The 23,571-nt window shown below is 44.9% G+C and overlaps 1 protein-coding gene across 3 annotated transcripts in view; it reads left to right on the forward strand.

The window, feature by feature from the left end:
- The first annotated feature begins 4,638 nt into the window (after window positions 1-4,638).
- The window catches only part of RBPMS (RNA binding protein, mRNA processing factor), a 148,772-nt gene continuing 129,839 nt past the window's right edge, over window positions 4,639-23,571 (forward strand). For all 3 annotated transcript variants that reach the window (XM_087814149.1, XM_087814148.1, XM_087814147.1), the window contains exon 1: window positions 4,639-4,783. In XM_087814149.1, the coding sequence (XP_087670275.1) occupies window positions 4,718-4,783 (66 nt within the window). In that variant the 5' untranslated portion in view covers window positions 4,639-4,717. The remainder of the gene's footprint in view (window positions 4,784-23,571) is intronic.

Raw genomic sequence — 23,571 nt, forward strand, 5'->3', positions numbered from 1 at the left:
CTATATCATAAGTCTCTAAAAGAAAACTTTCAACCCTTTTAACAATCTATCCAAATACCTCCTTAACCAGATCCACATGCTCATTGGGTATCTTTTCTGTCTTCCGTATAACAGCAGGTTAACTTACCTAATTGTTCTTCCAATACATCAGTGGGGTTCCCCTTTCTCCATCCTGTAACAATACTCTCAGTGTCTTTTAATAATGCTCTTCATCAGCAGACTCCTCCAAGTTCTTCCAGCTTCTGTCTCCCACCTGATCCCAAAGCCACTGCCACCTGTCTTAGGCTTCTGTGACAGCAGGACCTCACTTTTAGGTATGCAATTATGTTTCAGTCATCTATTGCTGTATAACAAACCACCCTAGAGCTTCGTGTTTTAAAACAGCACTCACTTTTTTTGCTAACAATTTTACTATTTGGGCACGACTCAGTGAAGACAGCTCATCCCTCTTTCATGAGGCGTCAGCCGGGGCAGCTAAACGAGGGCTGGATTATCCACTTCCAAGATAACTCACTGACAAGGCTGGCAATTGGTACCGGCTGTCCGAGGAGAGCTCAGCTGGGGCTGTAATTCTCTTCCACGTGGCCCTCTCCACATGGCTGCGTGGGCTTCCACAAATAATTGGAGGGAAGTGATTGAATCTCAGAACTATTTAGGAGGCAGAAAGATCAGGAGGGTATTGCACAACAATGTGATTATACTTCATCCTACTGTACACTTAAAAAATGGTTAACATGGTAAATACTATCATGTGTGTTTTTTAGCCAAAATTAAAAAGTAATAAATAAATCGGGGGAAGATGGTATGGTCTGGAGGTGGGTGGGCGTGGGGTGAGGGAGAAAGAAACGCCAAGGATGACAAAACCCAATAAAACACACTCTGGCCTCAAAAAACTTGCTTGGTCCAGCAGAGGATGCAGAAGAGCTCATCACAACACATGTGGTAGGTACTGTAGCTTTCTGCTTCAGCGCGAACATAGATACAAAGCCTCAAAATAGACCTTAATGCCCGTGATTCCCAGAGAGAAACATTTAAGACATAATTATAGGTTTAGATTTCTTGAAGCACGCCTCAAAATGAACACTGCCAGAGAGCAGAGATGAGTAATAAAAACTACAGGTGCATACAATCTTTCCCTACCGATCCGGCATGTAACCTGGGGGGCCAGCAGCAGTGCGGTAGGGTGGTGGGCAGGACAGAAAGCAGATGTTTCTCCGTCATTAGCCCCATTTTTCTAGAGTATAAAGTCCCTTTGTTGGCTTATAACTTAGTGCGTCTGGAAACTATTGCTACTGTGGAGATCTCACTTTTGGAACTCTCTTTCTTTGAAGTAGTAAACAGGTCATAAAGATCATTTATATCCCGAAGGAATGTACATTCCACCCCAACTCCACCCCACCCCCAGTCAAACTCTTTCCCCACACTCACAAGGTTTTATAAATAGCCAAATTTACAGATTTTTACCGAGTTTTGTTGGCAACACGACTCTGTTGTTCTTTCAGATAAGCCTAAACCGTTCTTAATGGACAGGACAAAATAGGAGCCCCCCGTTTTACTGGCATATTACCCCAACTCCATACACGCTTCTGAAAACACTCTGAATTTCACTCTCCCAGTTGACTATCTATTCCAGGTCTCCCTGCTTTGTTGTCAACTGCCTGATGTGGCAGTCGGCTGGCTGAGTGGTGCAATTTTATTTTTTCTCTCTTGAAATCTCACCAGTTGTCCCATCCATCACAAGCTCTCTATCTGGGGTCTCCCCTCTGCAAAATAATGGATAAAGATCACTCCCATGACTCTGCCCAGTGCCCTCCTGCTAGCTCTCCACCAGAGAGCTGGAGAGGCTTCCAGGGATTCAGACCCTCCTGCCCCATCACGGAAGGATCTAGTATCACTCAAAGCCCCAGGCTCAAAACTGATAAGACAATGTGTTCATTCACTCAGAATTAATTCTTGAGACCCTACTATGTGATAGGTACTGTGTAGGTATTGGAAACACAATGAACAAGCCAAACAAGAATCCTCTCATGAAACTTATTACTGTTTTTTTTTTTTTCTTTTTTAATCCCAGAGGTTTTTGTTTTGTTTGTTTTTTTACTTTTAACAATGGACGAAGTGCTGGCTTGGCTTAAAGACAAAGGAATCAGGTTGTTGGTTTGGAATTCGGCCACATTTCCCTGGGTGGGGGTAGGGGAGGCTCTCCCAGCGCCCTGGAATCCCAAATCTTCCACCTACTTCTACACGGAGTCTGACTGCAAGGAACCATCAATGACGAGATCAACTGTCATTTTCCTTGGGCCTTTGCCAGGCTCCAGCCACACAAGGCCTTTCTGTGAAGCGCATTCAGGAAAAGGCAAGAAAGGCCAAGGAGGGGAAAGCGCCGGCGTTCCCGGCGCGCACGGGGCCGCAGACCACCGCGGGCCGCGGCTCGGGGAGACACTGCCCCCTGGCGGCGTGCACCGAGCCGAGCGAGCAGCGGGCCGCGGGCGGAAGCGCTGCGCGCGTCTCCGGGTAACTGCAGCCCCAGCCGCCTCGGTAACTCCAGCTGCAATGTGCGGAGACTCCGGGCTTATTTTCAGCCGGGGCGCACCTTTCTTTTCGCGTAGAGAAAAAGGACATCAAGACAGAAATGAAATCTCTGTGTCACAATCTTCAGACTCCCCGCACGACCAAGAAAAACCCACGTATCACAACCGTTTTTCTCTGCGTAATGCTGGCTCCAAGAAAAGATATGTTCTTGAGTTTCCACAGTTTGAACCCGGATCTGCGATCGTGTTGCCGTGGAGCTGTTTTGGTATCTTGTCGCCACAACACCGCTTCAAACTCCCCAACAGGGGAGCCTTATCTTCCACTCCCCCCCCCCCCCCCAGCAGCACTGAAACCAGTTCGTAAAGCATGTTCAGTGGGGTGGGGGGGGGGCAGGTAAACAGGGAAGCGAGCAAATAAATAATTAGAAACTGCGACGGCTGCGGCGCTAACGGGAGGGGAGGATTCCGGGGAGTGCGGAGCGGAGCGGAACCTACCGACCCGTGGAGTTTCAAATGAGTGTGTTTGTACGTAGCGGTCGTGTTTGAAAAAGCTTACATGACACATCCCCGTGGCCCCGGGATAAATGCAAATTTCCTTAATAATAATGTTAGCTTCCACGTATTGTAAAAACCGGTGCGAGTGGGTGCCAGGCGCGATCGCCCCGTCGCTCCCAGCCTGCAACCCGCTCTAAGGGCAAACTCCTGGGAGGCGAACAAACCGGTCCCGTTTCACAGGCGAGGGGAAGCAGCCAGGCTGTCCCCCCGGGTCCGCGCCCCAACGAGCGCCTTCCCGGAGCGGCTCCGGCGCGCCGAGGGTCACCGCCCGCGCTGGACACCCTCGGCCGGCAGATGGACCTGTCGAATGTCTGCTGTAGACCAGGTGGCCTGTTTTAAAAGCCGTGGGATTAAAAAGACGAACAGGTCACGGTCTAGTCTTCCAGGGACGGTCTCTCAAAAGAGAGACAGAGAGGCAGCCAGGTGAACAGGCGACTCCAGAGCAGCCTGAAGAGCGCGGGGAGGGGAAACTGAGCAGCCCCCCGCCCCCGGAGCCCAGCGGGGAGCCGCCGCGGCGGTTTCCCAGGACCCGGCGTGGGAGGTGGCTTCAAGCTGAGCCTCAAAACGCCGACGCGGGCCGCCCCCGGATGTCACTCGAGTTCTCGCATCCTGTCATTTCCAGCTGCCGGCTAGGAAGGGAAGACATGGTCTAGCCCGGAGCTGAAAAGGAGGGGTAGGTTTAGGGGCCGCCGCAGGCTCACGGAGAGGAGTGCGAGTCCCCCGTGACCACGCAGCACACAAAAGTGGCACATCACGCCTCGCGGTGGTCGCCCGGCCGCGGCCCGGCTCTCCCAAGCCCCGCACCGAACTCGCGCGCACGGCCCCACCAGTTCCCCAGCTCGGGCCCCGCGCCGCCGCGGGGCGCCCGGGGCCGGCCAACCCCGGGGTTACCCTAAGGACCTGATCACCCCCCACCCCCCTTTCGGCGGCCCTAACCCTCCGACCTACCGCGGAGCGGGGCTGGGGTAGGCGGCATCCCCGAGGCCCCTCCCCGGCGCACGGTTTTGGGCTGCGGGTCGGCCGCCCCTGGCGCAGCCCCTCCTCTCGCGGGGGGCTTCGCCGTCCGGGTCGCGTCCCTCCCGGCGACAGCCTGCAGCCCAGACCCGGGAGGGCGGAGGCAGCAGGAGAGGGAGGGGAGGAGAGAGGGGAGGGAAGAAGGCGAGAGAAAGGGAGCCGCCTGGATCCTGGACTTCCCAGAGCCTGCCTGGAGCGCGCACTCAGCGGCGCTCCGGTCCCAGCGTCCCAGCCGCGGCCCGCGCCCCGCACCTCCGCCTCCGCCTCTCCGGGCGCCCCTCGCCCCCTCCCTCCGGTAGCCGCCAGGCTCGGGCCGCCCCCCCAACTCTCTGGGGCGACTCCTGGGACGCGCGTCCTCGCCCCATCCTTTCTTCCTTCCTCCCCTCGCGCCCGCCCTCGCTCTCCAGGTCTCCCGCCGGGGTCCCGATTGTCTCGGTGCCCCTCCGTCCGCCGGCGCCTCGCCCCGCGCGCAGCGTCCCTCGCGCCTCCTGCGCCGCCCGCCGCGGCCGCCGCTGCCCGGGCTCCAGCCCGCCGCGCCCGGGGAAGGGAAGGGAAGAGTGGGCGAGCGCGCCCTCGCCCAGCCCCGCGCCAGCCCTGCCCGGCGAGGAAGGACCAGGAAGATGAACAACGGCGTCAAAGCCGAGAAGGAGAACACCCCGAACGAGGCCAACCTTCAGGAGGAAGAGGTACGGGGGCTCGGTGCGGCGGGCACGGCCCGGGACGCCGGCCGCGCGCGGGCTCCCTCCAAAGTGCGGGGCGAGGCTGCGGGGCGCGGGTCCCGGGGCGCCGCAGCCCAGGGGGTGGGGAACTGCCCCGGACTGTGGCCCCCGGGAAGAGTATGTTTTCGTGTTTTGGTGGGGTGCGTGCCTGAAGTTGCGTAACTTTTCGGACTTTTCGGAGACTTCTTGTAAGCATAATGCTCAGCTTTGTTTGCCCGAGATTTTAAAAGCGGAATCGAGACCTGACTCCCGGGTGACCTCCGATTATGGGGACCCGGAGGGTCAGGGTTTGGCCCTGCGTCTGGCGCTGGAAGTTGCGGGGGGTGTTTGTGCGCGTGAAGAACTCGGGGAAAGTTCGTCTTAAAAGGTACCTCCTGTTCCCTGCCCCCTCCCGCTCGGCGTTGAAAGTTCTTGGTGAAATATCTTTCCCGCTGAGGCATTTTGGATTAATAGATAACTCCTGAGCCACATTCTTCTCTGATGAGTCAGAGACCCCGAACCTGGGTGATTAGGTTTTTGTTAATTTAGGGCGATGCGGTCATGGGGAGTAGGGGGAAAAAATTTTTTTTTAAACTTGACAATTCACCCAGTGCTCATCGAGGCTCTATTAATAGGACCTTGACTTCTGAGCGTGAATTTCATGTGGTGGGACTCGAGGAACGATACAAAATGTGGCTGCTGCGCAGCGCCCCTTGGATAGAAACAAAACTCAGTAAGAGTGGGAGGGGACCTCTGAACACACGCTTCAGAATTTTGTCCTTAGGATATTTGTGGTGGCCTGTTCAGTGGTTCTGTTCCTGCAGGTCCAAGAGACAGTCCTTCCAGCCTACTTTTTAAGAGCCCACCTAGCTGAGTTCTTAAACATTCTAAAAAGAACTTCAGAGTGTGTAGATGCAGGAAAGTATGCATCGAGATATGATCCATAAAGCGCTCTTAAAGTTAGTGCAGAAAGGGACATCTGTAATATTTTAAACAAGAATAAAATTTAAAAAAAAAAGATATTGCATCCTAATATATAAGGTTAGCAGAAGGGAAAGCAGATTCTAAAGCGGGTAGGATGTTGAGATTACTACTGAGATACTATGTTATGTGCAATCTAAAGTTCTGATACTGAAGCCAGACTTTGTGGAAGATTTAATAAGTACGTATACGCCGTCAGCACATTGCCCACTTGTAAACTGGGAACTATTTAAATGGGGAAAATAGAGGAGAGACCTAAGACCATGCAAAATTAGTGTGGGATTTCACTCTTCTCACAGCTGTGTGGCAGGGGAACCTAGGTGAATTGCAGCAGGCCAAAACTTGCCTTCTCACCTGAGGAAATTGCCTATTCGATTACAAACTGTTGTTTTGGAAAGCATTGTTTACATTCTTGTTTTTAACTGCGAGTGAAGGCATAGCATAGACTTTTATTTTTTTTCAGAGAGGTGAAGATTCGCTTTTCAAGTTCCTTTTTTTTTTTTCTTGAACCTTACTAGCTGCTTTGCTATGTATTTTCCCTACCATTGAAATAAAATTTAACAGCGGCAAGTTTGCCTTTTTTTTAAGACTTGCTACATTTTAACTAATTCACCTGAAAACATCAAGGTAATAATTGCTTCAGAAACCTTTCTATTTCAATTAGGGTGGCAATCTGTTTACGTCTGTGGGTGAAAATACACTGTATGAAACCATCTTTCTCTGTTCACCTCCTTGAGAAAACTTGGAAAAAGTTAATCAGGCAAACCAAAGAGTGTTAGTTTTTTTGCTTTTGATAGGTAGCAAAAGTGATTTGTGTGTCCCCAAACTATAACCTACTTAACTTGATAAAATTAGAGAAAAGTCACTTTTTTTTTTTTTGCTTGACCTTTCTCAGCCTAACTGCTGACAGTACTTGAGGTGTTGCCTGCCCTGTTCCTGGTCACGTTAATGTGGGAGGTTGTGTCCAGTTAGAACCACAGGCGATCACAGCACAGTCACTGCCTCTTACCTGTCCTGTTGCCCTGACTGTTCCTTTTCAGGTAGGCATGCCATGTGGCTCTAGGAAGTAGTCGGTAGTCTTCCCAAGGTATTTATTTTAAAAATAAGAGGACAGTTAGGAAGATTTCAGAACCCAAGTCGTACAAGAGGTGGAGTGTGTGCAAACATACACCGTGAAGAGAGAGGGGTTATAGTGTTAAAATTTCAGGAAAAGTGAGTAAGTTGGCCTGAATGATCCAGGTAATTTTGCCCCAATTCCTTGTTTGGGGTTTATGTTTTGAGTTTGAAAAACTCGTAACCTCTTCTGTCTAACCCTGAAAGCCACAAGTAAAATAAATATGGTTTTTAGTGAGTCCCATGAATCTGCTCAGCATTATACAAAACCACCACCCTGGATCCCTTTCCTGCCCACCCAGCGATCAGCAATTTGTCCTCAAACCCATTTAAAAGTCTTAGCTGAGGACTCTGGTAAACAGCACATGCAAACAAAATGTGTATACAAGAGAGGGAAAATGTGTTTTGTTGTTTCTGGCGGTGATTGAACTGATGGGGAAGAGAGAGCCCAGTCATCACTAAGAGAAAATAGTTTATTTCATAGATCATCAGGGTAATTTACTCTTTCTCGGCCACATTATAGAATCCAACTTTTCTTTTTCTCTGTTTTTTAAATAAGTTCCTTTTATTTTCCTGGACATTTTATCCCTGCTTCGAAGCTTCTAAAGCTTACACTGAAATAACTGATGCAGAAACACTTATGTGGTTCCAACTGTATAGATTGAACAGTCTAATATTTAGGAGAGTTTTTGCAGCTTTATAAGGTGGGTCGTTTCTGAGAACTTGGGCAGGACGTAGACTTCTGCTTTGGATAATATTTAAAACTTTGAGAAAAAAATAATTTTAAGATTTGGCTAGCCAGCTATGTAAGAGATAACACATCTGGCTTTCTAACTTCCTCTACATGTGTATTCCTATGCAAGCTGTTCCTATAAAGAAAAACCAGTTGTCAAACTCTCACAGGGGTCTGAGATTTATAAGGCTTATGTGTAGGGCATTAGATTATTTCTTACATCATTTTATACTTAATAAAATAATTCCTAGAATTTGTCTCCAATTTTGGACTGGGCAGTAAGTATTCTCTTAAGCACCTTTGGCAGTTTGCACTTGGCCAGACTTTACTAAAATTAAGTGTAAGTAATAGACATTTTCATTTGTCTTGTCAATTGTTTTAAATATCAAGAGCTTTTAAAATCTAGTAGTAGGCAGAAATAATTGATTTTCTTTGGTCACTGAATTTTCAAAATAGGAATTTCAAAAAATTTTTATTATGTTGAGGTGCTGGTGTTAGAGTCATTTTTTGTTAAATTGCTTTCACTGAATTTTCTTGTACTTAAAACTAAAAAAGCGAAGCACTTGGCAGTGTTGGAATATTGATCAAAAAGATGTTTGGCAGATGTTGGGCAGAAATCACGCAGGAAAGTCAGTTCCTCAGAAGTTAATACGGATCCTTACCTCGCAGTCCTTTTAAAGTGGTTAGTAATTTTGCCAAAATACCAGGGTCAGGAAGAAAATGGTTTCTTATAATTGGCACAGAGAAAGGGTACCAAGTCAATTTGATGTGGCAACCTCAGGTTTTCCCTGCGTGTTAAAATTAATCTACATTATGACCTGGGAAAAGTACAGAATGGTTTTATACAGTTTAACCAAGCCTGGAGTCTCTGTTACTCCAAATCAAACCTAATACGATAAGCTTATACTTCAGTCATAGAATAGGATTTGGTGACAGTGTTTTGGGTGAAAACGTGGTGACTTCATAGTAAAATGACCCACTGCCAATATGACGTGCACTTTTGTTCTTATTCCAGTAGTGGCTTTAAAATTTCCCTGATAAACCCTTCGGCTCATGCTCTATCTCTGCGTTTCCAGGGGTATTTGTTGATTGACTAGATAGTTGGTATAGGGTAGAAGTTTCTTTTGGAGATGCTTTTATATAATTGTTGTGGGCTCATATTGTTTGCTTTGAGGACAAAGTGATCAGTGTTGGCATGGAGAAGAAAAAAAATATTTTGGTGGCTTAAAAACGACAGAAATGTGTTCCCTCCCCGTTCTGGAGGCCAGAAATCTTAGAGTCAAGGTGTGAGCATGGAATCGAGGCGTCAGCGTTGCCCTGCTCGCTCTGACGGCTGTATGGGAGAGGCTGACTTTGTCTCTTCCAGCTTCTGACTACATTTCGATTGAGGGGATAATCCTCAGTATTATAACATTAAATGAAAGGAGAAAATTTAAAAGTTTTATACTATGTGATGCCAGTTCTTTAAAAATATACATATGTAAAACCCCAAATATGAATAAAAATTATCTGGTGGTTACTGGTCATTTTTACTTACTTTCTGGTGCTTTTGGAATTTTCTAAAATGAACATGTGAACAAAAGCAAAAATCTTTTGCTCTCTAGATGTCATTAACTTTCTTTGCAATATCTGTAGGTGTCACAAAACTTCGGGTTGGTTACATGTTTCTGTTCACAAGCCTTGCTGCGGGAATCAGACCCCTTCTGTTCCCGGTAGCCTCTCTGCGTACTGTTTCTCTCACTCATTCCTTTTTCCCGGCTCATTTTAGTGATCTTGAGCAGCTCCCTTTGTTCCGACCTGCGTTCTCAATTCCTGTACCGTATTGCTGGGTCCTCTGATTCCTCAGCTCCTTCAGCACTGCTCTACTCTCCACACAGGAAGGTCCAAACTCGACCAGAGGGCCTTAAGGCACCTCCATACTCCGCAAACCATTTGCGTCAAGAGCCTTTTTTCTCTTGAGTTAGCCTGAGCTGCTTTCAAGGCAGGAGCCAAGTGTCAGCCTACGTTTTTGCAGGATCCCATCACCTGGCTGTCCCAATTCCAAACAGATGATTTCCTCAGAATTTCAGTTATCTCTGTGTTATCTCCATTTTAACTTTCTGTTATCTCCATTTAACTCCTGAATCATTACCTTCCTTCCTATAGTTTTTAAAAAAAGATCAATGACATCTTATCATGGTATTCCCAACACCTACCCATGGATAGTAGTACCCCAGGACTAGAGAAGTACCACACACAGTTGCAAGTTACACACACACACACACACACACACACACACACACACCCCTTTATAAATGTATAATTTATAAACATAGCCTTATTGGTAGGGTTGGTGATGATCACTTTGCGTAGGTAAGCTGTTAAAAAGCAGCCACTGTTTATGATTGAGATCCCTTGCCCACAGGGGATTTAGAGAAGTCATGGATGGATCAGCTGGGGAATTAACTCCCTCCACCTGCCATTAATAGCCTCCATTTGAGTGCACAGGTGAGCATGCCTGGTCTGGCCAGCAGCCACTGCGGGCCGCTCAAAACAAGGTGCATTTAGGTTTTCACCATTGGAACTTGGTTTCTTCTGTGGAACTCGCTTTGATCCTTTGGACATGAGCTTCTCCAAGCCTTGGTGGAAGCGCACAGAGCTCCCTGAGTTCCCAAACAAGCCTGCTCTGTGTGACAGCCACTTCGGAATGTTTGTGTTCAGTTTCATTTGGCACCTTACTGTCTGCCTGGGGACAGGGGAAAGGGAATGCAAATGTTCCTCTTGAACAGTGCTTGCTTCAGTCAAAGAAAAAACTTAGGAAGGAATGAGGGGAATGAACCTTAATAATAGCTGTAGCAAAAGAGGCTGCATGGCTTAGTGGGCTTGAGGCCATGTGAGACCAGATATTTAAATTGATGTTATGTTGATATCAGAATACATCCCTGATGGGGATGAGCTTATTTGATGTCTGGGGATAACTTGGATATGACTCTTTATCGTGTATTGGAAAACTGATTTAAACAACTTCAGTGTATTGTGTGTGTGTGTGTGTGCGTGCGCGTGTGTGCATGTTGGGGTGGGGAGGAGGGTATGCTTGACTGTATATAAAAAACATGCATATAAAACCTATATACATGTTTGAGCTTATCAGAATAAAGTTGCCCAGTTTGCCATTTTTACTGATACCAGAAAAAAGAAAATAGTGGAATATTTCATCTTGTGAAATGTTCAGAACTCTCTATCCACTCGAGAAATGATTGCTGACTTTTGAGTATTTACTGTGTGTCAAGTAATGGCCTAGCACTTGATCTGCATTACATCATCTCATCCTTACAACAGGCCGATGTGGGTATTGCCATGATGATGAACCGCATTTTGTGGGGAGCCACTGAAACTCTGAGAGGCTGAGTAACTGGGGCCTTTGTGTGCAGGTTCTGGGGATGCCGAGATCTATGAGAGGTAGACCTCCCAGTTTAGTGGTGATGGCCCTGTGTAAACAAGGAGGTGTAATAAAGCAGGAACACAGCCCACAGTGCAAGGAGAGGGTGATGGAGCTGTGCCAAGCAGAGCTTTGAAAAGAGGTGACATTTGAGCTGAGCCTCAATTTAAAATTTAGCCAGACGAGGAAAGGGTTGAGACAGTGGGAGAAAGATTGACCAATATGAAAATACAGAGGCTTAAAAAAACACACAAAACCTTTTGAGACAGCAAACAAGCATGGCAGAAGAGGAAGGGAAAGTAAGGATGAGCCTGGGGAGGGAGGGTTGCCTCGTGGAGAGATGGTGAGGAGCTGGCTTTTCATGCCCGGGAGCCAGACTTCTTCTCCTGACGGGAGCTGGGCTGCTACGCAGGAGGGGCCTGGCATTCTGGGACATTCCATTGGGAAAGGGGGTGCAGCAGGTTTTGGAAGAGTTGTTGAGAGAGTCCTGGCCTTAAAGTAAGGCAGTGTCTGGCCAGGGCAACTGAACAGAGACACGGAGGTGTTCAGGGCCCTCAACAACTGTCAGATGCGCCCGAGAGAAGACAGCTGCGTCTGGGAAGCCTCTTGCGTTTCTCCAGTGGACGGCCAGCTAAATAGTGGCTGTATTTGTAGAAAAAGAAAACAGGTTGAAAGGGGGGGAGAAGTAGGCAAGTAGGAGGTGAAGGTGTTGGTTTTGAGATGCAGAGGTTTGATCTTGAAAAGCAATTTTCAGAACAATTCAAGAATCTATGTCTGGTAACTGAAACAGTGGGCAATGTGAGCGAGAGCGCCGGGAAATTTGAAGAGAGGTGCTGGGACTCTAGTTCCTAGGAAGCCTGTGTGGGCTTAAGAAAGAAATTTTACTTAAAGTTTTATGTAAGAAAACTTTATGTAAGAGAGTATTTTCTATGTAAGAAAAGTATTTCAGGAGAACTGGAAATTCTTGGGAAAAATTAAAGCAAAAATTATAAAGCACTCTTTAATTTAGGAACATAAAAATGTATTACATGTGATCTGTCTAATTATAACCTAATAGTGTTTGGTGTACTTATCCATTTGAAAGCCTGAATGGGGAGGAGCTTAGAAAAATCTAGGTATATAAAGTATTTCTCATACACCCTTGTTTTTGCATTCATCTACAGTCAGTGGAAATTGTTTTCCTCTAAAATTTGCAGTTAATTCCCAGGCTCTCAACCCCCCCCCCACACACACACACACACACTGTGCCTAGAAGGGAAGATCAAGCTACCATAACATTTGTAGGTGGGTTTGAAAGTAAAAGGTGGATCGCCTAGAGAGGCTTGAGTGGTTTTCTAAGAAAAAAATGTCCCCGAGTTGCTTTGTTCCTTTTTGACTTTATTTGGGGGTGAAATAGTAAGATGAGCCTTTAGCCAGCGACCTAAGGCATCTATTCTGTGGGTCATATTTTTAATTTACTCATTTCGTGCTTTCCTAAAATTTGCCTGCCTTTTCTGCTCTTGGCTAAGGGTCTGCGAGTGAAGAAAGAAAAATAAAAGGTAGTCTGGGAATTGAAGACAACAACCTGCATTTGTCTTTCTCAGGTTTTAACCCTATTGCAACCATTATGATGCATATTACGTAGAATGGTGGAGAAAAAGGAAATAGCTGTAATAAATGCCCATCACTCTGGGAAGATTAGCTCCAGATTCCGGGTTGTAATACAGCATTGTCACACAAATTTAAATGCGAAGGGAATGCCGCAGCAGCCCAGCTCAAACCTCTCAGCCCCTCGGATTTTGCAAAGGTGTGAGAAATCTGGGAGTCTCAAAATTGAGGTGCGTCTCACCAACCCCCGCAAATAAGGTGGAGGCCAGTTTCTATTTTGAAATAGCCTTTATTTTTCATGAGTTGATTTTTAAATGACATTCCTTTGCTCTTCCTGAATTAGGTCACCAGGTAGGTATGCTGGCAGGTCACCAACATTATCCTAAGAGAAATCTCAAAGATTTTTAAAAAGTTGTTTTCCTTCGAATCCCCAGGATCCAGTTTTGTGAAAATTCTCCTATGCCCACCTATAGGATGGATAGTTGGGGCCTCGTGAGAGACGCCATGGCTTAGAAAGTGCTATCTTATTACAGAAGTACCAGAATTTCCTTTGTGCTGCAGGGGAAGTGCTACAAAAGTGTAATTACTTCACCCAGCATGTGTGATTTACGGGACTTAAAACGTGTGAGTTTCCAAAGAGGCATCTGTTTTTCAATACAGTATCCCTCTAAGCCGGCAGGATGTGTTTTGGGGTTGGGGGGAGGGACGGGCGGACACACACACACACATACACACACACATACACATGCACTCTCACACTCTTCCGTCCTGTGCCTGCCCAGGGATGCTGGGTGACAGGGGACCAAAAATGTTGGTAATTGCTTCTCCCCAGGGCCTTGCTAATCCATAGAACACAGAGCTGCCGGAGTCCAGCCAGCCACTATTAAGCCAAATCACTATGTTCTGATTCTGCCTTCTTTCCTCTTCACTTATTGAAGCCCAATTCCTTCTTTTCCAGGACCTCGAAGCATTTTCCCGTTAATGAGCAAAAGAATTGTTTGAGCTAACTAACACCAAGACCATTTTTGTTGCTCAAATTTCCTTTTCAGTCTTATTTAATGTATAAGAAAATAAATTGGAGGGAGAACTGAAGATCACGTGCATATCAAAATATAATCAGACTTGTAAAAGCATTTACGGATATTTGTGCACATTAATTCATTAAGCATTTACTGAGTAGTGTCTGCTCTGTTTTAAGCATTGCACTTTAACAAACCAAATGAAGTGCTGTCATCCCATGTTTAGGGATCAGGAAACTGAGGCTCTGAGATATTAAGTAATTTGTCTAAGGTTTTACAGCTGGTGGGTAGAAGCTTAAAATTTCTCCCGTGGTGCATGTGATGGGGCCCTGCCGGTCTCTGACCTCATCTACCGGGAATCAGACTCATTCATTATGCTTCAGCTGCTGGGGCCTTATTTAGGTACCTCCAACTTGCCAAACTTGTTCCTGCCTCAGGGCCTTTGTGCTGGCTAGTCAGGCTGCCTGGAAACCCCTGTACCCAGATATTTATAGGGCTGCGACTTCATTGTCCTTCATTCAGATCTCAGTTCAGATGTTACCCAGGGAGACCTCTGACCTCCAAATTTAAAGTAGCCCCACTTTCCAAGCCACTGTTACATCCCTTCTCTTTCATTTTCCGTATTGTATTCCTTGGTCACTGACTTTACCTGTGTACTTAATTGTCTTGTACCCCTGGAATGTGACTCCCAGGCTGCGGGGACCTCTGTCCTAAGGCAGGTTAACCCCCAACACCTGGAACAATGCCTGAAACTGCTCGATATATTTGTTATTTTTAAGTAACTAGAACACAAACCAACCTGCCAAACTCAGGCCTGTACAAATACACCACAGCATTATAAACCTTTTCCAGCAGTTTTTAGATTAAATTTTAATTATTGCTGCCTTCAAGGTGATAATTTCTGGAACCCTGTCTCCACTTAATTATATCAGGAAATACAATTATCACTGCTTTTAAGCAGAAATTTGGGGTGGTAGCAAGTCCTGTAGGGAGGTGAGGGGGGAGTGGAAGGGGAGTGGTTAGGGGTTATGCACAGTTTTTCACACATAAAGGACTCCTTCCTTCCCTTTTTCCAGTTAGAATGGAAACCTAGTACATAATTTCACAGAGCCAGGAGTGAAATGTGGGCCTGGCGTGGGGCGACGAGTAAAAGTAGGGAAGATGAATTGGATTCCTGTTCTGCAGATGTGACTGTTGGCTTGCAAAGGGTTAACGTTAGTAGCCCAGGTGGAATTGATTTGGAGAGACTTAGCACTCCCTGTCCTGTGATTTAGTCTAGCCTCCAGCTCAATGTGCTTTCTTTCCCTCCGTTTACCTACAAAGTAAAAACGCACGTAGCTCGAGATAATGTAGGCTTTAGCTGGACAAATCCGGCTCTCAGGCACCTGTGGGGTAGCCAGGAGCCAGCCTCTGGGTTTTGTGAACCCTTGCGGAGGCTCTCACAGCCACAGTTTACACCCACTGGCCAGGCTCACGGACTCGCGAGCTGTTTTTATTCATTGTAAAGCAGAACGGGTGACGTTTCAGGATGAAAGACCATCGCCTCGGTCATCCGACTGCCTGTTAATGGAGCACACTGATGCACTCGTGAAAATGTGGCCATTGGATAATCCCCATTTGTGGCATTCATGTCATAATACTTGACCTTGAACAAACTTTTTCAACTTCACCGTAATCCACTGTCTGATAGTCTTAGGACCAATGGTACATAAATCCTTATGTTAGTCAGTTCTTGACCAAATCATCAGCACTCCTCGTTTGTTGTTGTTTTTTCTTATTATTTCTCTTTCTCTGAGGGACCCAGGACAAGTCATTTAAGCAGTTTTATCTTTGACAAGTCATTGAGGCCTCGTTTCCTTAACTAAAATATAGGGACTGGACAGGCAAGGCCTGCTGTGCATTTAGAACAAACTCCACTCCCTTTCCCCACTTACTCCACTTTCCATTCCCCCAGGTGACAGGAGCGCTGGGTGGCTGGCTGGCCCAAATCTACCTGGGCTGGAGGGGGAGGCTGTTTGGGTAGAATGGTGTTAAGCCTGAACTTTGTTTTGTTTTTTTGCTAAGAAAGTCAGTGCCTCTCCTTGAGAAATGGGTGGGAGTTTCTGGGTGTGCACTAAGGGCAGGAAATGACCGTGTCTAAACAAAAGGACTCTGTAAGTCCCATCCTGCTTGTCTTTTTGTTTTGAGGAGGATTATGCAGAAAACCAGAGCTCGGAGATTAATCTCCCCGCTTTAGCCATTCTGATGGGGGAGGAGACAGAGGAGAAGGTTCCTTCCTGAACTTTTCTCCAAGGGTCCAAGTGCCAGGAGCCACCAACCCTGAGCACCAGAGGAGTTCGTCAGGAGAGTGTTAACCCCCGAGAGGCAAGAAGGGACCAGGTTGGGCAGAATCATACCCACTGTGACATTTAGCTTTGACCTTGGCTTTCAGCTTTCGCTTGAAAGACCCATCACCAGCAAAATGCACAAAAACTGAATGGGGGACGGAGGAGAAAGATTTTCTAAGATCTGTTTCTCCATCAGTAAAAACTGGGGTGCTGTGATTTGCTAGTAAATACCCTATAAATAAATCAAAGATTTGAAAAACTGTGTTAACTACTGTCTTTATTTTTCTAAATCTAAACCAACAACCTGGTAGTAGAAGTGGCTTCTGCCCTACCCAGGATTCGTAATCCTTGCTGTTAGCTAGTGGGCCTAGATGAACTGGCAGGCCTTGCCCCTACTTAAGGATGCTCCCTGTCTTCAGTTGGAAGTGACTTTTCACTGTGTCCGTCTTTGTACAGCAGGATCCTGAATTTATATTGCTAGGAAAGTAGTTATGTCTTATCAAAATTATTTTGCCTTTGTAAATTCTTGTTGACTTGCAGCAGAGAACTGCTCTTCCAGGCACACCATCTCCCCCCAACTCCCCCCCAGGAATATAAATCTTCCCACTAATAATTAGAAACACACATTTTGTTGAAAATGGTTTTGTGGTTTACTTAAGTTTTCAGAACATTGAAAAGACAAACATCTTTTCAAAGAAAACACATTATTACACCACTACTGCTGGCTTTACATTGTAACTATATTTTTAGAAAGGCCTGCTGGTGTATCTGGTGAGTACTGTATGTTGGGGGGGTGGTTAGAAAAGTCGTTTTACTGACTTCACAGCGCCAGCTACTTAACAGAGGTAAGATTAAAGCTGATGCTCAGATTCAGTATGAAAGGGTTTTGTTTGTACATTAATTGTCCTGAAATATGAAGAGAGGGGTGCCGTATCGTTTAAAAGAGATGTGATCATTGCTAATTCCAGGGTATCTAGGGAAAAATTTTTCTCACTGAAAATCCCAGTGTCTGATGTGTTGGTAGCTTTTCTCATTTTCTTGACACATAAACTTTTGAGAAATACTGTTGTGTTATTAATTTATAGATGTGGAAATAGATATTGATTTAGATTCATTTGGCGGTAAATAAGCAGTATACATTTAGCATATGTTCTGCATTTAGTTATCGGTTGTTTTCCAGTTATCTTTATAACACTGCTTGTATTTTTACAAAGAAAATAAAATACGAATGATAATCTCTACATTAAACTGCTTAGAACTGTGCAGTATATGGCACTAAAATTCTTTGCATTGATAATTGTTTCTGCTTCAGCCTTCCAAGCATTCGCAGTTGTCATATTTTAGGTAGGTTTGTTTGTAGTTTTGATGGATTTAGGAATGGAGTGTGTCTGGTTTCATTGGGTGGAAGAGCAGCTTTTGTCTGTAGCTCTTCACATTCATGCAACTACTGGTAAACCTTGGGTCCTGGTGAAAATGTCCTGGTCAGAAATGGATCAGTTTGTCCATTCTCTCCATGTTCTTAGATGATCAAAGGGAAGCGTCTTGCCCTTTGCAAGACCCGCATCTGTTGCCATTTGGTCATAGTGCACCCAACCTGCTGACTCTCTATCTTCAAAACAAAAACAAGTCAGTGGGGAGAGAGCAAAGCCTCAAAAGTGCTGTGGGTCTTGGAATATTATTAGTTTCTGGTTTTGGCAGATATACTTGGAGAAGCTTTAACCATTAACTGCCTCTTCCTCTCCCTTTCAGAACACCCCAAATTGCTCATTTCTATTATTGTAAATCATGGGTCATGATTATAGAGAAATGCTATTGGTGTGGGCTTATCCTGAAGTCAACAACACTGTTGTTTTTCCTTTTACACTGAGGAAGTCAGTCCAGGCCGAGCTGGGGTGCTGCTCAGTGCTGGGGACCCAGGCATAGCGATCCAGCAATTTGATCTGGGTCCTCCCACTCATTCCAGTGCTCTCCGAAATCTCTCCACAAACCTAATAAGTATTATATTTTCCAAAATGCAAGTGCAATCATATTCCTTGGGAAGCCTGCCATAAATTCCTCACCTTTCTCCTTACTCCTAATGGATGAATTTGCCGTCATATGAATTAGGAAATGTCTCCTACAGGGCGGTGGGATAGACAGTAAGTATACTGTAAGGTTCTGAGGTGGTTCCCCTTTATTCGAAGCTCGGGGATATTAATGCAGTTTTTTGTTGTATTGGACATTTGTAGTGCCCGCTCCTATAGCAGTGGGCAGCAGCCTAGATCCGGTGTACAGCAGAGATTATCGCTTGGGAGATTTTTTGCATATTTTACATCCCGTTTTGCACTTAATTCTGTGGGTCATTTCTCCCAGCATTTCTCAAAGGAAGGGTAGTGATGTATTGCTTCTATTTTAAGATTAAGATAAAATAATGATAATAAATCCATTGGATTTTTAATTTATTTCATTTTTAGGATTGAGGCTACCAAGATTCCCAAGCAATTTGGTTACCTAATTGGGTCACATTGTGCCTGTTTCTTTTCACTGTTTTTAATTTTTAAACAAAATCTTTTTTTTTCTTATTGGCAAATCCACCTACATTATCCCCCCCACCTCACCCCCCAGAAAGTACAGGTAAGCAAAGAAGAAACATACAATTCTCAGTTCCTTTTTCCACAACCAGTGTATCTTTTAAAAGCCTTTTTCTCTTTGTGTACACACACACACACACCCCCCCCTCACACCCTCCCTCCCCTCTATTTTAACAAAAATGAGCTTGTACTATGATAATGTTTACATTTGACTTCTTTTAGTTGATAATGTGATCAGCATCTTTGCATGCCAGTGGATATTATTGATTGTGTAGTTTGTTTCCAGCTCTGTGATGTAAACAGTGCTTTGCATCCTTCTAGCTAAATCCTTGCATACACTGTAGTGACTTCCTTAGCTTCAGCTTTTAGAAGTGGAATTCCTGGGTCAGAGGGCATACATTCTTTCTTAAGGCAGATGTTTATTGCCAAATCTTCTGTAGAAGCACTGTACTAACTTACACTCCCACCGAGAGTACCAGCAGGCCCATTTTCCTACGTCCCCTTACACTGCAATTTTAAAATGTTTCAAGGGTTGCTCTTTGCTGTGGAACTTTTCACATTTATATGATGTCTGTCACTCAGAATTAATATCCCAATCTGATATGTACAACACCTGAGTCTTACATGTTGACTTTTTTTTTTTTAACCCCATTTCGAGACATTGCCCAATTGTTTCGGGTAATGCTATAGGCACTAAAATACTTAGCAGGTAATTTCTGGAGATGTTATTCCTGAGTTCATTGAACATAATGAAAGTGTTGATTTTGTGATCTTGTATATTAAGTCCATGATAGATACTGCTGGCTACAAACTTAACGACCCGTGATGACCAGTACCATGGTGGTTCTGTGTGCATGTACAAACTTTCATTGATGCAGTTTCAGCATTTGTCAGGGGAACTAACAACACTGCCAATTAAACTCTGTTGTCAGATTCATTTCCCATTTCAGAGATGTTATATTGTAGAAGCGTGTCAGAACTGGCGGATAGATCCTTGTAGCTCCACTTTTCTGGTCACGTGGTCGCTTTGCTCTTGAGGTGTGGATAGAAACACTCTTAGACACATGGGTCAGTTTGACATCAGTTTTGGTGGACAGCTAGCCAGTCATATCCTTAGAAGGAACTTTTATGGATACAGTTAAAACAAAGGTGTGGACCCTGCAGTGCACTACTAGTGAAAATGTTCCTTTTTCTCCCCAATAAATTGAGGAAGAGGGCCTGGAGCTCCACTGCAGAAGCTGCCAAATGTATCCTTGAATCTGCACTACCGGCCACCAGAGTGTTCTTATCTTCCCCCAAGGGGCGTTTTCACTGTGGATGCCCACAGCATACCAAGAGCCAAATACTGTCTGAGGCGTGGAGCTAAGGTCTCTCCATGTGGGCCGGGCAATCACCATTAACCCCAGCCCTCAAGGTCTCCTTAATTGTTAACAGAACATTCCTGCAGAGCACACACCCTCCACAAAGCCTACACACATGTTCTGAGAGTGTGACTCTAGGAAGTGAGCAGATGTAATAGAAACCTCAGTCTTGACTCATCCTGACTGGTACATGTGAATGGAGTTTGCATCTCATTTAGCGTTCAATCTAACAGTATTTCAGGGTAAATTTCTATTGAGGTCATGAAATAATACTGAACGTATATGCACATAGCTCCTTTGTCAAAGGGACTGGAAACTCTTTTGCAAATAAAATAAAAACATGCCTTTTTTTCTTTGAATCTTTGATTCCAGTTGAGAGGTGGTGAAGGAGTTGGTGAAGAGAACATTGATTGGTGGTGAAGAGGTCTGATGCCCTTGGGGTACAGTCATTTGTTCTTACTGAAGATGAGCTTCGAGCCGGGGTTGTCTTGGCCAGTCAGTGAGAATGTAGAAGTGTCTACAGAGAAGCTGTTTTCCTGCCTACTTGGAAGGACCCAGTCAACACAAAACAATGGGAAAACAGTCTATATAAATTGACAGCATTGTGTAATATAGGCAGGGCTTAGAAATCCAAACAGAGAGGTCGTTGTGGATGAGAGTAAAACAGGCTCTGTGGAAGAAAGAGATGGGCCAGTAATGAACTGGTAAGATTTAAATAGGTCTAAAGAAATGGCCACTGGTAGGAGAGTGTCACTGTCATAAGAGTTTGGATGTAGCAAGGATTGTGGCATATTTATGTGGCAGGGAGAAGCCTCATTTGGCTGTTAATTTTTAATGAATAACAGAGTAGTAAATGAATGGTAAAATCTGAGGATATTTTAAAGAATTTTGTCACTTGTCATTGGTTCCCCAACCAGGGCCTATGCCATAGGTGACAGATGTACAACCTGCAGAACCCAATGTCAGTATGCTAAGTTGTTTTTTAAGCTAGGTTTGCAAGGCCACACAAGCTGTCTGGATTAGCATACTGGAAAAAAGAAAGTGTTTTCCCCTTTGACTGTTTCCCCTTCTCTTCCTTGATGAAGCCGTGACGGCATGTTTCTTTGTGTGTTCATTCTGCCCATTCAGACTGGCACTGCTGTTTATCAGCCGTGGTGGCTCATGGCCTTCGAAACTGAATGTTTAATTCCTAGGTGATATAATCATTCCAAAGGTATTAAGCTCCTGCTGTATTTAGGCCCTGGTGATACAATGGGCAGCAAAGAGACATTGTCCTTGACCTTCCGGAAGTATATGTTAAATAAAAGCACAAGTAAATATAGACTTACAGACTGATAAGTGCTGTGAAGGAAAGGCAGAGTTGATGTGTTTAAAGGGGGATCTTGTTTACTCTGTTCCAGGCACTGTTCACATCATTTCATGTGTGTTAACTCTTCCAGTCCTCATTACACTGTCTGGTAGGTACCGACCATCATTTGCCTGATGTACAGGTGAGGAACTCAGGCTCAGATTGTTGAATAACGTGCTTTCGGTCACAGCTAATAAACAGCAAAGCCTAGATTTGAACCTGGGCAGTCAGTTCAAAATCTGTCATCTTACACTAAACCTCACTGCCAGTCTGGAGTACTCTTTCTTCAGAGAAATTTATTCCAAGGAGATCAAGAGGTCTCTTGAGCTCCGTGCCTCTTAGGATGCTGCCTTCAAAGGAGAGAGGAATTTGAGATATGGGACCTGCCTAAGCCCTCAGTGATCAATAATGTGGCCACTTCTTTTCAAGGAGGTGAGTCACCCCGGTTATAAATAGCATGTCTACTTTCAGAAAATCAGGGTGGTCTTTGACTTCTTGCCACAGTCTAATCTTTCCCATCTTTTCCACCTCACCTGTCTGGACTCTAAATTAGAGCTTCAGAGCCTCCACCGACTTTCACTCACCCGAACTCTCTTCAACCTTAATGGCAAATTCCTCTTCCAAAGGTGTTACTTGCCCTTAATCAGGTAGCACCTGGAGACATTGGAGGCTCCTTGATCAAAGGATCCAGTGTGTATGAAAGTGGTCTGAAGACTGGAGAGCTCCGTCCACCACCATTTTTGTGGAGCAGTTAGTGGGTAAGATCCAGATTTTATTAGCTGACATTTAAAGCTCCACACGATCAGGCCCTTCCCTGCATTTCCAAACTTGGTGTCTACCGTCTGCCCCCAGGCACTCTCTCTCCTTAACCTCCAACACAGCAGCTAGTCAATGAGGGTACCCTGTTCTTTTTTTTAACGTAACAGCCTTATTGAGGTATAATTCAACCTTCAATAGGGTATCTTAAAATTTACCTTTCTAAAGTGTACAATTCATCACTTTAATTTTAGAACAGTTTCGCTACCACCATCCCCCCCCCAAAAAAAACACCCCTGTGCTTGTTAACCCCCTACTCCCAGCCCCTGGCAACTGCTAATCCACTTTTTGTCTCTGTAGATTTGTCTGTTATGTATGTCATACAAGCAGAGTAATACAAAATGTGGCCTTTTGTACCCAGCTTGTTTTATTTAGTATTGTTTTCAAGGTTCATCCATGTTGTACATGAATTGGTACTTTCTTTTTATTGCTGATTAATATTCCTGTTGTACTGAATGACACATTTTGTTCCTTCATTCACCAGTTGATGAACATTTGAGTTGTTGCCCCTTTTTGGGTGCCCTGTTCTTACAAAGGTATTCTACCTCCAGGTGCCTAGAGTGCTTTCTCCCATCCTCTCCATGCCTTTACATTTCCTTTCTTTCTGGCTTGCCCTGTGGGTTTTCCTACTTATTAGGGACTATTATGTCAGTCTCCGATTTAGCACACTAAATGTGGTACCTAGTATTTTTAATTATATATCTTTTCATGCATATCTACAAATGTTTGCTTTTTTGACCTTGAACTCTTTCTTATAAAAATTTAGTTTATTTTAAAAAATTATATATGTGTGTGTATATATATATTTCGATAGATGATAGATAGATAGATAGATAGATAGATAGATAGATAGATAGATAGATAGATAGATAGATATTACCTACAATGTGCCAGCCATATAGTAGGCAGTTTGGGATAAATCAGTGACAAAACTAAGCGCCTTGCCTTTGTGGGGACTTCAGATTCTAGAAGAGCTTACAGTCTGAGTGACTTAAAATATATATATATATATTTTAACACACACACTACTCTTGTATTTCTAGCACCTGTCATACAGTGTAGATTCTCAGTAAACATTATTTGATAATTATTACATTGAAATTTTCTTAATTTTTAAAAAAATTAATGAGGCTGTTTAATCCTCTACTGAATAGGTTGTTGTCTGATTTCTTACTGACACTATTGCCACATTAATTTGTGAAAGTAAAAGGATGTATATTAAGTGTCTCCTTGGAAATAGAAACCAACTTGGGGAGAGCAAGTCTCACCCCCTCTTGGGGGCTAGGTCTTGACTCCAGACCCTTGCCTGCATCTTGCCCCTTTCCAAGGCTGTTGACTTCAGTCTTAATAATTCTAAGGACTGGAATCTTGTGGAGACTCCGTGGGATAGAGGGTGAGGGGGAAGTCTGTTCTTTGCTTGCCATCAAAGCTGAGAAACTTTCCTCCCCTTCCTGTTCATTAGTAGGAAAGCGTTTACTCAGTTCCCGACAAAACCGAGGCGCG

Source organism: Miniopterus natalensis, chromosome 2, assembly GCF_054644295.1.
Source record: "Miniopterus natalensis isolate mMinNat1 chromosome 2, mMinNat1.hap1, whole genome shotgun sequence".
Classification (NCBI taxonomy): Eukaryota; Metazoa; Chordata; class Mammalia; order Chiroptera; family Miniopteridae; genus Miniopterus; species Miniopterus natalensis.